Source organism: Zingiber officinale, chromosome 9A, assembly GCF_018446385.1.
Source record: "Zingiber officinale cultivar Zhangliang chromosome 9A, Zo_v1.1, whole genome shotgun sequence".
NCBI classification, from domain to species: Eukaryota; Viridiplantae; Streptophyta; class Magnoliopsida; order Zingiberales; family Zingiberaceae; genus Zingiber; species Zingiber officinale.
In genome coordinates this window covers 20,444,917-20,465,025 of record NC_056002.1, presented here as the reverse complement: position 1 = coordinate 20,465,025, position 20,109 = coordinate 20,444,917, and the positions used below count along the sequence as shown (strand labels likewise).

The 20,109-nt window shown below is 37.3% G+C and overlaps 2 protein-coding genes across 2 annotated transcripts; both read right to left on the bottom strand.

The window, feature by feature from the left end:
• Window positions 1-446: 446 nt before the first annotated feature.
• Window positions 447-1,954, bottom strand: LOC122019079 (transcription factor IIIA-like). Its single transcript, XM_042576588.1, has 4 exons — window positions 1,946-1,954; window positions 1,661-1,906; window positions 883-1,026; window positions 447-734 (listed from the first exon to the last, which is right to left on the bottom strand). Exons 1-4 carry the CDS (start codon window positions 1,952-1,954, stop codon window positions 447-449), a joined length of 687 nt encoding a protein of 228 aa, XP_042432522.1.
• Window positions 1,955-2,839: 885 nt separating this feature from the next.
• On the bottom strand, window positions 2,840-3,697 carry LOC122019078. The gene is made up of 6 exons (XM_042576587.1): window positions 3,685-3,697; window positions 3,546-3,598; window positions 3,319-3,480; window positions 3,118-3,244; window positions 2,954-3,033; window positions 2,840-2,854 (listed from the first exon to the last, which is right to left on the bottom strand). The coding sequence occupies exons 1-6, from the start codon at window positions 3,695-3,697 to the stop codon at window positions 2,840-2,842; spliced, it is 450 nt and encodes a 149-aa protein (XP_042432521.1).
• Between the last annotated feature and the right edge of the window lie 16,412 nt (window positions 3,698-20,109).

The following is a 20,109-nucleotide window of genomic DNA, read 5'->3' as shown; positions in this document are numbered from 1 at the left end:
TTTCCCTAATCTCATCGCTTTTCACCTTCAAATGCCTAGTTTTCTGAGTTAAAACATCCACTGTTCTAATCTGTCAAACAAAAGTATCATTTGGTCTACTTAACTACAGCAAAGAACAAAAATAGAAGAATTATACATGCTGCAGAAGTCCTAGAATATCACCATCAAAAAGAAATTGACATGAGACAATATACGCAATTTACATTCCATGCAAATGCATGCATCATCCAAAGTTTTCAAAAATCAAATACCTTTCCTACTCAAATGTAATCTCGCATGCATTCAGCCCACTCGAACCGTACTTCATCAATTTCAACTCTGGAGTACTTGAGATTTGTAAACTGTAAAAACACATAAATAATATATTAGTAAACCAAGACCAAAAATCATAGTTGAAAAAGTAGTAAGAGCACCAGGTAACAAGATGACTAATTTGAATGCTTAAATTAGAAGCAAAACTCTGCTTGCACAAAACTCAAATTAGAAGCAAGGAAAAGAGTTGGGTAGAAGGGAAAACGAAACTCTGCTTGCACAAAAACAATCACCTGTTCTATTTCGTCCCACCAGCAAAACTCTGCTTGCATCATGTTCCGGAGAACATTGTACATAAGCGTTGATGCTTGCTCAGGTGAAACAATCCTCTTCCTACAGAAAGATCCGATAGAAGGACACTTTCTTTTCCGTCCACCTCGTGGCCGTGACTGCCACTGCTCGTCGATTTCTAGGAAGTCACCCTGCAACAAGAAGCTCAAAGCAACTCAAAATTCATGCAAACCTAGATTAAATATTTGTTCAGATTCAAACAAAATTCAAAATTGAATTTGCTAACATTTCAGATCACCAAGTCAAGTCTAGTAGATAAATCTTAGACTAAACACTTACTTGAATGTAACTGTGCACACCAGATTTTTCATGGTTATCCCTGACATGCTTGTAGGGAAATTTCTTCCCACATTCAGAAAATCTACATGCAAATGGACGAAGATTTTGATGGACTGCTTTTATGTGCTGTCTGAGATTTGATACCTGCAAGGCGCAAAAACTATACTTTATAGTTACTAAATAGAAGATTGATTGCTTATCCAGAAATAAATTAAGTGATGCATATGAGAAGAAAAAAAGGGTGATCTTCCAATAAATTGTCCTTATCAACAAGTGTGCATTTATGCAATTAATAATGAATGTGGTAAAAGGCCATTTGAACATCTATTTTAACTGCCTACACACTTCAAGCCTCTGTTAAAAGAAGCTCAAATTACCTTTGATCCGTTCATATCTGATAATTGTCTTTGCCTAGGTGTTTTAAGCTTCTGTTAAAAAGGCTCAAATTAGACATCTCCATGATCTTTACCTTTGATCCATTCATATTCAATAATTGTCTCCTAGTTCAAGAACTGCTTCTAATACAGGAAAATCAACCTCAATAACAATTTCAGCATGTCTTAATCTCTTGCAAAGAGGTTAAGCTTCGAACAATGTCCTAACCAAATTCCTGATGGCGCACAAATTGGGATGCAAACATATTATGGTTTTATTTGGTCATGATTTTAACCTCATCCTATTAACTGAAAAAGTGCTACTAGATTGCCTCCAAATAGCAATTAAGCTTTGACGACCTGAGAGACAGAAAATCAATAACTACACAAAATTCAAGTCTTACATTTGAAAAGGTGCGTTCACAACCTTCAAAGTTACATTTTGTCCTCTCAGTCACCTCACTTGCTTCATGCATGTGTTCATGTCGTTTAATATTCTTCTTCAGCTGTTTTGTTCCACAAATCACACAATCAACATAAAGGTGAGAAGTTTTGATATGTGCTTTAAGGCATTCTGCATTTGTGAATGTCTTCATACATCCAGGTTCATTGCTAACGACTTCCACATATTCCAATATATAAACAAAATGCTAACATTGAATATATATTCCTTAATTAGCACATAAAACTTTGAACATGCTTTAAATATCTGAGACACAAGTTTCAATATGAAGATGAATTTGACATGCAATCGAGTACCTGATCAGAAATGTAGTAACGGTTTCCAGACAAAACAAGATGAAAACCATACTTGCGTAACATTGGTGGGATGGAAAGCAAATAGCAGTAGGAGCAGCTTGCTGCAACGACGAACACCAGAGCAATTTCAGATAGTTATCTAGCCGAGGTGAAAAACCAAACTTATTATTATCTTTGAATTTAGCTCCATCATATCCTTTCTTGACCTATCTCCTTTGTTGGTAAAATTTGGTTAAACTCCAAGTGGTTCTAAGAGGATTGGAGAGAACTGAACAACACCTGAAATTTCTCCCAATTGATGTTCTCCCAGTTAATTAACTCGGCATTCGGTGAAAGAGTGAAAATGAGACCAATTCCCAGCACAAGCACCAAAACACTACCCTTCATGCAGCCAAAATTACGTGTTAACTTCATCAAAATTGTCTTGCAGTACTTGTCAGCTTCTTTGATGAATGCTACTTGGCTGGGGTCTGTGTTTCTTGACAGGGCATCTTCATTCTTTGATAGAGAAAATAAGAAGAAAAAGATTCTGATCAGCAACTAAATTTTGGAAAACACTGTGCAACTAAACCTGACCACATCTAGATACAAGTGTAACAAATAAGTAAATTTATCATATCATGCACACGATAGATGCCAAGGATGGAAATCCAAAAACCGTGAGCTTCGAATGACTGAACTTGGACAAGAAAATTAGAAATATTTGATAGTAGTTATACTTACTTTAGCCCTCAAATGCTTAAGTGTTACTTTGAGAGTGTCGGGGGAAATTTTGGCCGAGTAATTTCGCCACTCAGTGGAGAGTTTCCGAAGAACAATAATTGTCACACCAACATTCTCTACATAGAGTTTTTCCTTCATGATACAATAGTTAAAGCAGTTAGAAAGGTTTACAAAATAATAAAAACTATAAATAGCACGTTTGAAGAACAACTCACCCACTGTTTATAGCACTCAGCATTCTGAGTTAAACACCAGATGAATAAACGCGTTGCTTCCTTTGTTAGCTCGGAATTATCTGTATATAAGTTCCATGTTAAGTATAGTCATACTATGAAAACATCAGCCTAGGACACATAATAATGCAACATCTCAATTATACTTTCTTGAATCGCTTGGATGGCAAAAGGCAAAAGCTGTTGTGATGCTTGCTTTGTGGTTTTGGTACCAGAACCAGTAAGAGCCAACTCTTTTAGAGTAGGATAAAACGTCTCAAATCTTTCAGTTGCCTGCAGAAAGATATATTAGGAACTCATCGTAAAATTTTATGCAATATGGATATCTTCCATGGAAATAGGCAAACCTTGACTCGAGCTGTAGAAGCAGGAAAAGTCGCCCGCATGAGTAGATCAAGTACAGCAGGTGGTACTATGCGTTCCCCCTTCCGAACAGCGCCATTTAACAGAATAGTTCGAGCTTTCGGTCCAGAGAGAATCCTGAAATAAAGCCAGAAAGTAGCTTTTGACTAAAGCAATAAATAGAAACAAAAGGATAAGAGTATCAGCATTGCCTCATGACAAACCTTTCGACCAATTGCAGCACCAAGTCCCTAGACTGTGGGTTCACATTTGATTTTCCACAAACTACAGGAAATAGGAAATAGGAAATGCGACTAGATGTACATGTCGACAATCAGATCGGCCGCTCATGTCGCCGCTCCACCGCCTGCCTTGAACGTGCATCGCCTCGTACCCCTCCCCCTCGAACCACCGCTCCCGCTCCAGGTGGCGGCAAAGGGGGAGCCGTCGGAAGGGCGCCGACGAAGGCGAGGTCGTGATTGCCGGAGAGGTAGATCTAGCGCAAAAGGGGAGATAGCGGGAGGGGAGGGATAGGAGGAAGTAAGTCGATGCCCCTTCTGTGTACGAGCTCCTGGATCTCGGTGCTGTTCTCTCTTCCTTCGGATTCCCTCACGTTGCCGACCAACCGTGCCATGGTGGTCGTGGGCGTCCTCTCGTTGTTCGGATCTCGTCGGCCCCTACCTTAGCCGAGAAGAGCGAAGAGAGGAAGGAGGAGGAGGAAGAGAGGATCGGACGAGGAGGCAGAACGGAACGTCGATCCAGGAAGGGGCGTCGATCGAAGGGGAAGAGGTAGATGAGGCTCGGAGGTTTAGGTTTAGGTTTAGGCTGAGAGAAGGGGTGCGATATTGGTTTAGGTTTGGAGGGAACTTTGTGAAGTGTTGTAAATTTTGGCTGATGGAAAAATTAATTTTTTTTTTTTGGTTCATTAACACCGGGTTTTAAAAACCGCTGTTAAAACCGGTGTCTATTAACAAAAAAAAAGGCGCTCATAGACATCGGCTAAAAAACCGATGTCTATGAGCGAAAATCTGCCCTCATAGACACTGGTTTTTAGAAAAACCGGTGTAAAATACTCAAAGACATCGGGTTTTGCTTAAAACTGTAGTTGTTCCACCGATGTTTATGAGGGTTTTTCTTGTAGTGATTGTGTTGGATCGAAAGCGCTAGAGGGGGCGGGGTGAATAGCGCTCGTGGCTTTCACTCTTTTCGAATTCATAAATCATGAGTAATAAAGCAGTGGAAATAGTAAAATGCACAAACACACAGAAGACACGAGAAGTTACTTCGTTCGGAGCCTATCTCGACTCCTACTCGAAGGCCCATGCTCGTTGAGCGTTTACGTTGGGCAACAACTATATCTCGTAAAGACTATTATAAACTAAGTACAATTCAAAGCAGTAATAAAAATTATACCAACAACAAAAGACTAAATCTGAAGCTCCGGGTTGTCGGGGTGTCGTTGCAGCACTTCGGGATCGTCTCGTAGGCAGCTTGTAGCAGAAAGTTCGCTTGGAAGAAGATGTTTCAAGCTGCTGGTCGAGGTCCCCTTTTAAATAGTGCTGGAGGCGCCTCCAAGCCTGTCCGAGGCGCCTCCAGGCCGTCGAGTCGCATGGATGGATCAACGCAAACCTGGTCGCACCTCATCCCTCTGAAGGCGCCTCCAAGCTGCTCCAAGGCGCCTCCAACTCCTGGTCCAAGGCGCCTCAAGCTTCCTCCGAGGCGCCTCCAACTCCTCTAGACAGCTGGCTTCGGCTAGCACCCGAGGTGCCTCCAAGCCCCATGGAGGCACCTCGGACACTTTTCATCCGAGGTTTGAGTTGCTCCTTTATTCCTGCAAATTGTGTTAGTCCCAAACACAAACCCTGCAAAACAAAGTTAGCACAGAAATAATGTTATAGATAAACTTGACAGTCGTCGGACTGTCCGGGTCTGACTTCGAATTTCTAACCGGAAACCCTAGGTCGACCCGATGCCTACTATTCCCTCTACGGGGAACGCGTCCTCACCTACTCCATTCAGGAGATTTACCTATTGCCAGTGTGATCCTCCAGATCGACTGGACTTTTGCTCAGCGTTCGGAGTTTCAGGACTTTCTGCTGGACTTCCGCTTCCCGGTTGGTCCAGTCTTTCACCTGGTTTGCAACACTAGGACTTTCCACCTAGGGTTACCCCTCCTAGGACTTTTGCCTGAAGCTCACGACCCGCCAAGACTTTCCGCATAGAGTTACCACCCCCTATGACCTAGGGTTACCACCCCCTAGGGTTTTCCCCCTGCCTAACCGCAGCTAGGACTTATCTGAAACACTTAATTAAGTATGTTAGATTACAAAATAGCTTAACTTTGAATTCCTTTGCCATGATCAAAACAACGGTCGATCGTCGGATGCTTTCCGCAGCAACAATCTCCCCATTTTTTATTATGACAACTGAAATTCAAAGCTAAGTAAAATAGATGTATAAAATTTAAGCAAGTATGCTTAATAAATTTTGAATGCACGCATGGTTAAGCTAAAGCTTAAATTTTGTCAGGTTCCCCCTTAATAATGGCATTTTGAATTTTCGTTTTTGAATTTCTTTTTTTTTTCTACTCTCCCCCTTTGCCATTTATCAAAAAGAATGAACATTTTTGAAAGGAAATTTTAACTTTTCACAAGGAAAGGGAAAAGACTAAAAAAATATCAATTTGCTAAAACTAGATTGAGCTCAAAATTAGTTTTGCAAAAAAAAAATTTCTTTTGTAGCATTGCAACTTTTAGCAAATTTTTAAAACTTTAGGCTTTAAAACAATATTTTGGTAATCAACATTCTTAGCTAGAGAGTTCTTTCAACTGAGTCTAAAAGGCTAAGTAAAAGGTTGATTTTGAAATATAACTGTAAGCTAGTTTTGAAACTTAGATGACCCCCCCCTTTTTTTTTTTTTTTGAAAAACGTTTGTTTTTAGCTAAATTTTGTGAATCTGTTAGAAAATACTTAGTTAATTTTTCAAAATAGTGTGTTTAGAAGAAATTAGAAAGTCTTAGATACTAAGCTTTTGTAATAACTATTAAAAAACGTTTCAGAGTTTTGAAAGCTTAATAAAGTTAAAGTTTTGAAAACTTAGCTAATTTGTAAGAATATCAATTTAAGACTTTTGATGGAAAGGGGGGAGCTTAAATCCTTAATGTCCAAGCATGAGTTCAGTTAGACTGATTGCAAGTTTGTTAATTTATTTTTAAGTGAGGTATCAGAGCCTTAATGTGCATGCCTAAAAAAAATTTAAAACTCAAGCACTTGGGTTCGTGGCCACATGTCTAACCAGTTAGCTACTAGCTGACTACCTAGAGGGCAACGACTTTAAACTTGGTTAGTCAAGTTAAGTCTATAGATCCAGTTAGATTTGACTAGTGCTGGCAGACTTGACTTGATTACTGTTAACTAGGTGTTTAACGCCTAAACTCATATTGATGCACAAATATAAGTATTCTTAAGTCCAGGCTGTACCCTATACATCTCACACCGTTATATGTTTTTCAAACACAAGCAAGGTAAGCCTAGGTGTTTGTGAGATGCTCTAGCTAAATTCTAGGGGAGCATGATTTCTAAAGTAGAGCCTAGGCTAGATCCATATTTTGAAAATCTAGTAAAGTTGGAATTTTAAAACCAATATTTTTCTAGAATTTAAAAGATAAGAAAAAGAAATTGTAGGAAACTGATTAAAAAAAAAACTATTCTACCCAACACATTCCTATTTGCCTTCTAAGTGCACTGAACTCAAGTTCAGGTAAGGGTTTAGTGAAAATGTCAGCTAGATTTGACTTGGACTCAACATAGCCGAGTACAATTTCACCCTTAGCCACATGATCTCTTACAAAGTGGTGTTTTACCTCTATGTGTTTGGTCCTGGAGTGGTGAATTAGATTTTTGGTTAAGTTAATTGAACTTATATTGTCAATTAAAATTTTTATATTTTTGTATTCTAGCTGATAATCCTTTAGTGTATGCATCATCCACAAAAGTTGGGAAGCACATTCTCCTAGTGCTATGTATTCAGCTTCAGTGGTGGATAGAGCAACACAATGTTACTTTCTGCTTGACCAGCTTACTAGGCACTGACCTAGAATTTGGCAGCTCCCACTTGTACTTTTTCTATCTAACTTGCACCCGACATAGTCTGAATCAGAGTAGCCAAAAAGGTCAAGGGTGCAAGTTCTAGGGTACCATAGTCCTACATTTAGGGTTCCCTTTATATACATAAGTATTCTTTTAACATATCATATGTGTGACTCTTTTGCACAAGATTGGTATCTTGCGCACATACCAACTGTAAATAGTATATCTGGTCGACTTGCAGTTAGGTAGAGTAAGCTACCTATTGCACTCCTATAGTATTTTGGATTTACTGGTTTTCCTACTGGGTCGGAATCAATATTGACATTAGTGGCCATTGGGGTATTTATAATTTTTGAATTTTCCATGCCAAATTTTTTAATTAGTTCCTTAGCATACTTAGTTTGATAGATATAGATTCCGTCTTTCGTTTGTTTAATTTGTAAGCCTAAGAAAAAATTAAGTTCCCCTACCAAGCTCATTTCAAATTCACTTTCCATTAATTTAATCAAATCTTTTAAAAGTTTAGTATTACTTGAGCCAAAAATTATGTCATCAACGTATATTTGGGCTATAAAACTATCTTTTTCTAGGGTTTTAACAAATAAGGTCTGATCTATTTGTCCCTGGTTAAAGCCCTTGGATATTAGGTAATTGGATAATCATTCGTACCAAGCCCTAGGGGCTTGTTTTAGTCCGTATAAGACTTTTTTAGTTTAAATACATGGTTTGGGTGATCTAAGTCCTCAAATCCTGGGGGTTGACTTACATAGACCTCTTCCTTAATAAACCTATTTAAGAATGCGGATTTTACATCCATTTGGTATAATCTGAACCCTTTCTGTGCTGCATAGGCTAACAACATCCTTATGGATTCAAGTCTAGCTACTGGTGCATAGGTTTCATCATAGTCTAAACCCTCAACTTGACTAAACCCTTTAGCTACTAATCTACCCTTATTTCTTATTATTTCACCCTGATCATCTAACTTGTTCCTAAATACTCATTTGGTGTCAATTATTGATTTATCTATGGGTTTAGGTACAAGTTCCTAGACTTGGTTTCTATCAAATTGGGCTAACTCTTCCTGCATAGCAATAATCCAGTCTGGATCAGGTAGGGCTTCTTCTATAGTCTTAGGCTCAATCTTAGAGATAAGAGCAATCTAACTCAGGTTTCTGTAAGAGGATCTAGTTCTAACTCCTAGATTTGGGTCACCCAAGATTTGGTCTGGTGGGTGAGAGGTACCTGTTGGTGCAATCGACCCAAGTTTGATCGGTACGATCATTGTTTTGATATGTGTGTCAAAGAGTTTAAGTTAGGCTTTCATATGTGTTTGATATGTGTGTTTGAATCTTGCAGGACTTGGTGAAATACACATGAGGAGCTTGGTGTAACTAAGCTTGGGAAGCTCATCCTAGTGCTCGGATCCTTGAGTCGGTGAAGGATGGTGTCGAAGGCATCCGAGGGACCGTCGGATGAGGAGCAACGGAGTAGAGCCGAGGGTAGTGGACTTTAAGGCAACGTGAAGGATGGCACGGAGAGGAGCTGCGGGCTCGGGTGCATCTGAGGGACGAAGGCTGAGGAAGAGGACTTCAACGGTGACTCCGGAGAGGATGAGTGTAAGTGTGTAACAAGGTGCAGTCCAGTCGGTTGCAACTTTTAGCAGTCAACTGCACCAGTCGACTACATGTTTTAGCAGTCGACTGCACCAGTCGACTGCATGTTTTAGCAGTCGACTGGCAGCGAACAGAAGCATTCTGTTCGCTCAGCAAATAGCTACCAGTCGACTGGTAAATGACCGTTGGTGCTGGAAAGTAGCTGTTGGCTACCTCTAACGGTAATACCAGTCAACTGATGGTTTTGCCAGTCGACTGGTGCCGAGATGAGTTGATATGATGATCAACTCTCTCCTCTTATTTAAGGGAAGCTTTGGGGCTTGAAGGAGGTTACTCATGCTTATTGAATAACTCCTTGTCATTGCCCAAAGCTTCCAAGCCTACTCTCTTCCTCCTAAACCTAAGCTCATCATTGTAAAGAGGAAGAGATCCTTTGTGAGAAGTTTGCTCCACCGAGAAGGAGAAAGCTCTAGCCGGAGATTGCCGGGGATTGATCCACCGAAGGATCAAGGGCTCGTCCACCTCAAGGACACACCGTGGAGTAGGAGCAAGCAATCTCCGAACCACGTTACATCAAGCTTGTTAACGATTTGATATTCTTTCTTTATTGTTTTCATTAGTTAGTTGTATTTCCGCGTGTGCACTAATCTTTTGTAGAGAAGAAAAGAAGTTGGGGGTGACCTAGCTATCCAACCCCCCTTCTAGCCGGCCACCGATCCCCTACAAGTGGTATCAGAGCGAGGACACCCTTCAACGGACTAATCACCGAGAAGAGCACTTCATCAAAATGGCCGACTCAAACATTCATCCACTGAAATTCTAAGGGGACTTCTCATGGTGGAAGAAGAAAAATGGAGGTATTTTTCAATACCGATTTTGACATTATGCTAATAATGAGAAGTGGTTTTGAAGAATCCAAGGATGAACACAATGAGACAATCGACATAACAAGATGGACCAAAAGACAAAAAGAAGAGCATCTAGCAAATTCCAAGGCAATGCATCACCTACTACATGTTCTTCCAAAACAAGAAGTAACAAGAATTAGAAACTATACAAGTGCCAAAGACTTGTGGGAAAAACTAGTGGAGCTTCATGAAGGGACATCGGAAGCAAAATTGGCAAAAAGAGACCTCCTTCGAACTCAACTCAACAATATCAAGCTTGAGAAAGGAGAAAAGGTATCAATTTTACATTCTAGAATTAAGGAAATTATTAATGGGCTAACAAGTGTAGGTGAGACACTTTCAAATTGAGACATGATGATGAAAGCCCTAAATGCTTTCCCAAGAACCACAACTTGGAGCTCCATTGTAGATTCATACTACATATCAAAGGACCTAGATAAATCCTCTTTAGATGAACTCTTCTCAACAATGGAGCTTCACGAAACAAGAGTTGAAGGATTAGATGGAGAAGCTCATAGATCAAGAGGAGTAGCCCTTGTGGCAAACAGGGGAAAAGGAAAGAAGAAGAAATCTTCATCACCACCATCTTCTGACTCCGAAGAATCAAGTGCCTCAATGGATAGTGATCAAGAGGCATATATGGTAAGGAAGATGAGAAAGGCATTTAAATCTTTTTCTTCTAACAAATCTCGTGCTAGGAAAAGTTCTAGAAGCAAAAGTAGGACAAGGAAGATCATTTGCTATAATTGTCAAGGAGAAGGACACATAAGAGATGATTGTCCTCTCTTGAAGAAGAAGGAAGGGAAGAAAAAGGAGGAGAAGAAGACAAAAGAGAAAGGGAAAAAGGCTCAAAACCTAAAAGCAACATGGGATGATCCATCATCATCGGAGGAGGAAGAAGAGCATCATGTAGTCAATTTTGCTCTAATGGGAATTGATGATGTAGCCTCCACCTCATCCAAAAATGAAGAGGGAAAGAGCTCAAGTGAAGATGAAGAAGGGAGCTCAAGTGAAGGGGGAGGTCAAAACATCGGATTCGGACGTCTCGGTAAGTGAGGTATACAATCTTCCTCCTAATGTTTTAATTAAGATCATTAAAAGTACAAATGATGATTTGTTCAAGGAAAAAAGGAAAAATAAAACCTTGAAAAATGACATTTGCATGCTTAAAGAAAAATTAGAATCCATGTCTATTAGGGATGATGATATACATGCTTCTTCTACAAGTTCATATGATTCATATTTAGAAGAGGAAAATAGGAAATTAAGGGAAAAGGTAGAATATCTTACCAATTCCCTTAGAAAATTTGAAATTGGCTCTAAAACTCTAAATATGATTATTGGGAGCCAAAGAGCAAGTTTTAAGAAAAATGGGTTAGGATACAATGAACCCAACAATGAAAATACCTATCATTGCCTACTTGCTAGAAAATGGATCCCCAAGGAATATTTGGTTAACCCAATTAGAAAGAATTTTCATTGGGTGCCAAAATCAATCCTCAAGGGTTAGAGGATTTTAGGTCAAGTCAACCATGGAAGTCATAATTCAAATCCTTGAAAAATGGTTGACTTGAGACTTTAAGGGGGAGCACTTAGCCTTGATAGAAATTCATGATCAAAAGGGCTAAGTAGAGGTTACCTTTATCTCACAATGATTTTCATTATTTTCTAACCATAAATATGAGATGATAGGATGATACAAATAATTCACTTATGCTTATGGCATTTTGATGAGTTATGAAATGTATCAAATTTTAGTGATCATTGGCCAACTATGGGGAAAGCAAATGTTTAATTAATGGACATCTTGCCCATAGATCATAGTTGGACATTTCAAATGTTTTTAAAACAATTCTATGTTTTATTTACAGTGGATAGTTATTTTGAAACATATGAATTCAAAACTAGGGTTTAATTTGATACAAACTTGAGTGATTTTTCAAAGTGTTTGAGTTTTTATCAAAACATCCAAAATATGATGAATTTTCATGAAAACATATTTTTCCTTGTTAAAGAACATTATAAGAAATATGTGTTCAAAATTTCATGATTTTTGCGAATTTTTTAGAATTTTCTATGCATTTCTGAAGTTGGCTTCAGAATGCTGAAAATCGGTTTGGGGTTGTGCCAGTCGACTGGGACAGTTATCAGTCGACTGGTGGCTATCTTTCAGCACTGTCAAGAGCTGGTTTTGGGAAATTTTAAGTCAATATTGATACCTTGGTATGTGTACATGGTTGGTACAATTTTTGATGGTGTCAAAGGGGGAGAAATGGGTAGGTTTAAGTTAGAAACCTAATTATGTGCAAAACTTGAAAATTAAGGTTAAGGAGCATATGTTAAGGGGGAGCTTGGGAATTATGCTTCATGTTTACATATTGCTTTTAATTTTTATGTTGTTATTAATGCCTAACTTAAACATATTGTCACACATCAAAAAGGGAGAGATTGTTGGTGCAATCAACCCAAGTTTGATCGGTACGATCATGGTTTTGATGTGTGTGTCAAAGAGTTTAAGTTAGGCTTTCATATGTGTTTGATATGTGTGTTTGAGTCTTGCAGGACTTGGTGAAACACACATGAGGAGCTTGGTGTAACTAAGCTTGGGAAGCTCATCCTAGTGCTCAGATCCTTGAGTCGGTGAAGGATGGTGTGGAAGACATCCGAGGGACCGCCGGATGAGGAGCAACGGAGTAGAGCCGAGGGAAGTGGACTTCAAGGCAACGTGAAGGATGGCACGGAGAGGAGCCGCAGGCTCGGGTGCATCTGAGGGACGAAGGCCGAGGAAGAGGACTTCAAGGGTGACTCCGGAGAGGATGAGTGTGAGTGTGTAACAAGGTGCAGTCCAGTCGGTTGCAACTTTTAGCAGTCAATTGCACCAGTCGACTACATGTTTTAGCAGTCGACTGGACCAGTCGACTGCATGTTTTAGCAGTCGACTGGCAGCGAATAGAAGCATTCTGTTCGCTCAGCAAATAGCTACTAGTCGACTGCTAGTTTTAGCAGTCGACTGGTAAATGACCGGTGGTGCTAGAAAGTAGCCGTTGGCTACCTCTAACGGTAACACCAGTCGACTGATGGTTTTTCCAATCGACTGGTGCCGAGATGAGTTGATATGATGATCAACTCTCTCCTCTTATTTAAGGGAAGCTTTGGGGCTTGAAGGAGGTTACTCATACTTATTGAATAACTCCTTGTCATTGCCCAAAGCTTCCAAGCCTACTCTCTTCCTCCTAAACCTAAGTTCATCATTGTAAAGAGGAAGAGATCCTTTGTGAGAGGTTTGCTCCACCGAGAAGGAGAAAGATCTAGCCGGAGATTGTCGGGGATTGATCCACCGAAGGATCAAGGGCTTGTTCACCTCAAGGACACGCCGTGGAGTAGGAGCAAGCAATCTCCGAACCACGTTACATCGAGCTTGTTAGCGATTTGGTATTCTTTCTTTATTGTTTTCATTAGTTAGTTGTATTTCCACGTGTGCACTAATCTTTTGTAGAGAAGAAAAGAAGTTGGGGGTGACCTAGCTATCCAACCCCCCTTCTAGCCGGCCACCGATCCCCTACAGTACCTATCCTTGTTGGTCTTAAGTTTGTGTTGGGAGTTAGTTCCTCTGGTTTTCTAGTGTTGGGTTGAATTTCATCGTCATCTATAATTCTTGGATTGATGTCAACATTTTCATTTACATTGGGTAGTTTATTTTCTTCATCAAATATTATATTAGTTATTTCTTCAATCTTTTTAGTATTTTGATTATAGACTCTATAGGCTCTACTGGTTATAGAGTACCCTAAAAAGATTCCTTAGTTTGATTTGGGTGTAAATTTTCCTAAGTAATCTTAAGTGTTTAAGATATGGACTTTACATCCAAATATTTTTAAATAGTTTAAGTTGGGAATTCTATTATAATATATTTCATAAGGGGTTTTATTCTGACGTTTGTTAATTAGAATTCGATTTTGAATATAGTTAGCCGTATTTATTGCTTCAGCCCAAAATTGATTATTTAAATTATATTAATTTAGCATGGTTCTAGCGATTTCTTGTAGGGTCCGGTTTTTATGTTCTACAAGGCCATTTTGTTGGGGGGGGGGGGGGGGTCCTAGGGCAAGAGTATTCATGTTTATACCCATTTATTTCACAGAATTGGGTAAACCTCTGATTTTCAAATTTCCCCCCATGATCACTTCTTATTCTTGTAATTTTAGTATCTTTTTCATTTTCTGTTAATTTGCAAAAGTTACTAAATACTTCAAACGTTTCATCTTTTGTTTTTAAAAATTTCACCCAGGTGAACTTGGAGTAGTCATCAATTATAACTAAACAGTACTGGTTCTTGTTTAGCGACTTGGCTCCATGTGAATCAAATAGGTCTAGGTGAAGGAGCTCAAGTAAAGAGTTAGTTCTTTTTATATTGGTTGACTTGTGGCTAGACTTGGTTTGTTTTCCTTGTTGACAAGCATTACAGATTGAGTTTTCAATAAATTTTAGTTTGGGCAAATCTCTAACTAGACCGTTTTGACTCATTTTTGAAATGAGTCTCGTGTGAGTGTGACTCAATCTTCTGTGCCACAGCTCAGTTTCCTCTTGTTGTGTTAGAAAACACCTTATTGAGGATGTTGGTAGATTTATTGTGTAGATATTATCTTTCCTAGTGCCCTTAAGTATAATTTCTGGATTATCAATATTTTTGATTACACATTTGGATTTGGTAAAATTAACTGAGTAACCACCATCACATAATTGTCTTATACTTAATAAATTAAAATTGAAATTTTCAACTAATAAAACTTTTCGAATAATAAAATCGGAGTTAAGTTCGATATTACCTTTTCCGATTACCTTAAGTTTACCGTCGTTGCCAAATGGAACCGACCCTAGGGTCTTTAGTTTGAGCTTAGTAAACTTCAACCTATCTCCAGTCATATGTCTGGAGCATCCACTGTCCAACATCCATTGATCCAATTCCTACACATAAAGTAGTTAAATTGGATTCTTTTTGATGGATAAAAAGACAGTTTGAATGAGGTAAGCTTCCTAATCACCCAATCTAAGTTAGTAATCAACTAGTCTTTTGGGTGATTGTTAGATAAGAAAGAATAATTAAGACATTTTAATTATTTTAAGTTGAAATTCAAAAAAAAAAGTTTAATTTGAAAAAATAATTTTGGTTAAATAATTTTTTGAAAAATAATTATAGTTAATTATTTTGAAAATAATTTAAGTTAATTAATTTTGAAAATAATTTAAGTTAATTAATTTTTGAAAAATCTTTTAAGTTAATTAATTTTGAAAATATTTTAAGTTAATTAAGTTGAAAAAATAATTTAAGTTAATTAAATTTAAAAATAATTTAAGTTATTTAATTTTGAAAAATAATTTAAGTTATTTAATTTTGAAAAATAATTTAAGTTATTTAATTTTGAAAAACTAATTTAAGTTATTTAAATTTAAAAATAATTTAAATTATTTAATTTTGAAAAATAATTTAAGTTATTTAATTTTGAAAAAATAATTTAAGTTATTTAATTTTGAAAAAATAATTTAAGTTAATTAAATTTAAAAATAATTTAAGTTATTTAATTTTGAAAAATAATTTAAGTTATTTAATTTTGAAAGCATAATTTAAGTTATTTAATTTTGAAAAAATAATTTAAGTTAATTAAATTTAAAAATAATTTAAGTTATTATGAATTTTAACATCGAATTTCAAATTTTAATTCTGATTTTGAATTTAAGTATAAATTGATTTTCGTTACAAATTTAATTTTGAATTAATTTTAATTACGAATTTAATTTTGGATTAATTTTAATTATGAATTTAATTTTAGATTAATTTTAATTACGAATTTAATTTTAGATTAATTTTAATTTCAAATTTGATTAAATTTTTATTTCTTAGTCATCTCACCCGATCTAAATTTTCAATGTAACACCTCACCCTCCTCAATACTGCACTGTGAGGGAGAAACGCTACTAGACTACTAACTTATCTTAACTAACATTGCACATATGTTAAAAGTAATTCCTAAAACTCTCGGAGAACTCAAAACATACAATTAACTAGCAGCGGAAGACTAAATGACTCATCTGATACATTCTACTCAACTCTTTGTTAATAAATTCTTAAGCTAAATCCCAAAGCTTCTATAGTCCAGGCATCACACATCCATCCGCACTTCCTTGTCGCCTTCCTTTGTTATAACTTTTCCTTTCCTTTATCTGCAGTAAGAGGTAATGCAACTATAAGCAAAATTGTTTAGTAAGCGCTATCTAACTCACAAAATTCGATATGCATGTACATATATCTATAACATGAACTAACTGAATGCTTACAGAAAACTACTCATGTTCATCCAATAGTAAAGGAATCAAACAGGCTAAAATGCTAAACATGCTAGCATAAAAGAAAACTAAACTTGCAGGATTTTAAACTAATATGAAGCTTGTTTTACTTGTTTAAAAACTTATACTTTAATACTTCAAAATAATAATCAACTTTCTTCTTGGGCCCGACAACTGTACTTGCCATGCACGCATCCCTAACTAGACCCGAGATAGCTGGTCCCGAATCTAGTAGGGTTTACTAGGTTATCTAAACCTAGGGACGACTATGGGAGCCCAACCCAAGGACAACTGAGAGTCCAGCACAGTGCCACTGATAAAACTAAAATACTGATTTATAAGTTGATTTATCTTAATTACTTCTTCTTTAAATGCCTTGACATTTTAACAAGCACCTTGTGTGCCAAAATCCCTAATGTCTTGACTTTGGGATCTACTTAAGGCCTTGACCTTTTTCTTTCTTTTCTTTATCTTTCTTATACTTGTTAATACCTCTAATAAAAGAATGCTTTTTTAAAAACTGAAATGTTTAAACAAATTCTAAATTTGAAATGCATAAATAAAAATCTGCATACTATGCTAATCAAAATTCTGCATACTATTCTAATCAAGATTCTGCATTCTATGCTACACTATTTCTGCATACTATGCAAACATAAATTCTACACTATAATAATTAACCAAACCGCACTATAATCTTTTTCTTTAAAAAATGCATTATAAGTTCCACCAAAAATCTACACTACAAGTTCCACAAAAAATCTGCACTATAAATTCCACCAAAAATCTGCACTACAAGTTCCACCAAAAATCTGCACTATAAACTTTAAAGAAATCTGCACCATAAGCTCTTAAGAAATTTGCACTACAAGCTCTAAAGAAATCTGCTCTAAAGAAATCTGCATTTTAAGTTCTAAGAAATCTGCACTATAAGCTTAATTAAAATCTGCACTATAAGCTTACATAAAAATCTGCACTATAAGCTTAATTAAAATCTGCACTATAAGCTTAATTAAAATATGCACTATAAGCTTAAATAAAAATCTGCACTATAAGCTTAATTAAAAATCTGCACTATAAGCTTAATTAAAATCTGCACTATAGGCTTAATTAAAATCTGCACTATAAGCTTAATTAAAATCTGCACTATAAGCTTATATAAAAATCTACATTATAAGCTTAATTAAAATCTGCACTATAAGCCTACATAAAAATCTGCACTATAACCTTAATTAAAAATCTGCACTACAAGCTTAATTAAAATTTGCACTATAAGCCTACATAAAAATCTGCAGTATAAGCTTAATTAAAATCTGCACTATAAGTTTAAGTAAAAATCTGCACCTATAAACTTAATTAAAATCTGCACTATAGGCGTAATTAAAATCTGCACCTATAAGCTTAATTAAAATCTGCACCTATAAGCTTAATTAAAATCTGCACTATAAGCTTAATTAAAATCTATACTATAGGCTTAATTAAAATCTATACTGCATGCTTCGAATTGAAAGAACTCAACTAGCTGACTCTAAACATATGTGAAGCTTGCTGGAATACATGGCAGCAAGGAAATATATCTAAACCTCCAATCTATATACTTGAATGAAAGTAACATATCTAAACCTCAAATATGTATACTTGGAATAAATGGAAGCAAGGAAGCCAATCTAAACCACATGCTAGGATAAAGGTTGTTCAGGCTTGCTAGAATGCAAAGGAAAACTGAATCTGTGGAAACTTACATTTCTCATACTATCTGATCGTAATCATAACAAGAAATATTTAAATCATGACCAAAGATAATTAAATGAATAATTTCTTCATTCACTAAATCTTTCCATTATACCCTCTCTGTCTCCACACCAAACACCAATTACTGTCCACATTGTTAAAACTCTGAAGTCACCCTTCTTCCAATCAAAGACTCAACAACCATAAAAATCGTAGTTTAATCCCAAACTTGTAGACAACACCATAAGCACAAACTAGGATACTCATGGAGGCTCGGCAAAGCAAACCACATTCAGATGCACCAAATTCGTGTAATCTACTCCTATCTTTATGTAAAATACAGCACCCAAATAATATTTAAATAATAAGGTTATTGGACAAATAATCTTATTGGATTTTTCAGAAATTTTTAGGAATTTTCTGGGAATTTTTCGGAGTCTGTTTGGCGTAGTTTAAGGGAATCATTTATAGGCTAAGTGGAAGCCCGTTCGGGTTACCCCATTTAAGTGAGGAAATGTTTTAATTATAAAATCCATTTTCTTTTATTTTTTTCCCGATCCATCGCCGTTTTCCCCAAAACCACCGAGATTCCAACCTCTTTTCCCCGATCCCCCTTCTCTTCTCCCTCACATGCTCTCTTCTCCTGATGCCATCGCCGACATGGGAGTCGCCGATCATCCTCTCTTCGTCGGCGCAGCCTCATCGCCGATCGCCAGAGAGATCGCACCAACGGGCCGAGCCTCTCTCTCTCAGCCTGATGTCGCACCCTATGCCACCGCCCAACGCCGGTTTCCCTTTCTCCTCTCATTGCCACCGTCGGCCACCGCAGCTTGATGCCGGACGTCGCAGTCTACCGCCAGATCGCCGATTCTTCTTTTCATCGATCCTCTCCCGATTTGCCCTCATCCCGACACTTGATTGCCGACGTTGACCCCCTTTAGCTCCGATCCAGCGGTCGTCTGTCCAGCCATAGCCGGACACTAGAAACTCGCCGGAAAGGAAATCGAGCCACCTTTGTTTCTTGCCCGCAGATCTGTGCCGCCTTGCTGTTGTCGATGGGAAGGGGGAGCCATTCGGTGGCTTTGTCACACCCACATCACAAGCATGAGCATCTGCTGGGAGCTCAACTAGGTGGTGCCGCTGTTGTCCAGTGCATTGGAGCACTCGATCGGTTGTAGACGAGAGGAGAAACCAGATCACTTCAGACCTTATCTCATCCTCTTCATCCGATCTAAAGTAGAGAGTTGTGTTTTCCTCATGATTGTATTCTGACTCCTTCACCGAGCAGTTGTGGATCTATAGATCCGGTCTGAGGTAAGATCTGTGTGGGTTCTGATTAAACAACAAGTTGGTTGGATACTAATCTAATGATTTGTTGTGGTTAGTTGGCGGATCCATTTACTCACAGCATCATTCGGTTGCTTCATTGAAAGGTTGAAGATCTAGTTTGAGGGTAAGATCTCTAACTTAAAAGGGTATTGATAAAAAATTTGGCTTAATTTCATATGTGGAGTGGATTTATTATGGTTATTTGGTGTTTGATTGATGTAGTGGTTGCATGATCTTGTAGTGGCTACATTTGGATACGGTAGCAAATTCTCTGATTGAATTGACGACGAAGTCTTTGGATTTGGGGAAGTTTGGTATATGCCTAGATGTAATGCTACTTGTTTGTATTTTGATTATAGATTGGGTGAGTTGTACATATTATATAATTAAGGGAGATCTGATTCTTGGCTGTGATAGATTGGAAATCTATTGTGGTTTAATCTGGAATAGAGATCATTTATGTATAAATGATCTTGTTAAGGAGAGATGAAGTTATTTGATGGGTATCAGATTTGAGATTTTAATAATTTGTTCACAATAAGAATGTAATCTGATTAATGGATGATCTAAATTGATTTAATCAATTGAATGGATTAAACTATGGTTGATATTGGGTTGGATCTTATTTGATCTATAAAGGAGATAATTGAGGTTAATCATTTCGATTAAGGTATCCACTAGTTAGTTTGGGTTTTGGGATTTAGTTAGATATTACATATGTGATTAGCTAAATTGTACATCATGTGATTTGCAGGATTTTGATCCGAGATGAGCGTCTCGA

Bases quoted from the DNA above. Each gene is read 5' to 3' on its own strand.
- LOC122019079 (XM_042576588.1), bottom strand. The intron at 1,027-1,660 runs GTAAGACTTGAA...TGCGCCTTGCAG, and splicing joins GTGAACGCACCTTTTCAAAT to GTATCAAATCTCAGACAGCA. The intron at 735-882 runs GTAAGTGTTTAG...TTCTTGTTGCAG, and splicing joins GTGTGCACAGTTACATTCAA to GGTGACTTCCTAGAAATCGA.
- LOC122019078 (XM_042576587.1), bottom strand. The intron at 3,481-3,545 runs GTCGAAAGGTTT...TTATTGCTTTAG, and splicing joins GGGACTTGGTGCTGCAATTG to TCAAAAGCTACTTTCTGGCT. The intron at 3,245-3,318 runs GTTTGCCTATTT...ATCTTTCTGCAG, and splicing joins CTTCTACAGCTCGAGTCAAG to GCAACTGAAAGATTTGAGAC.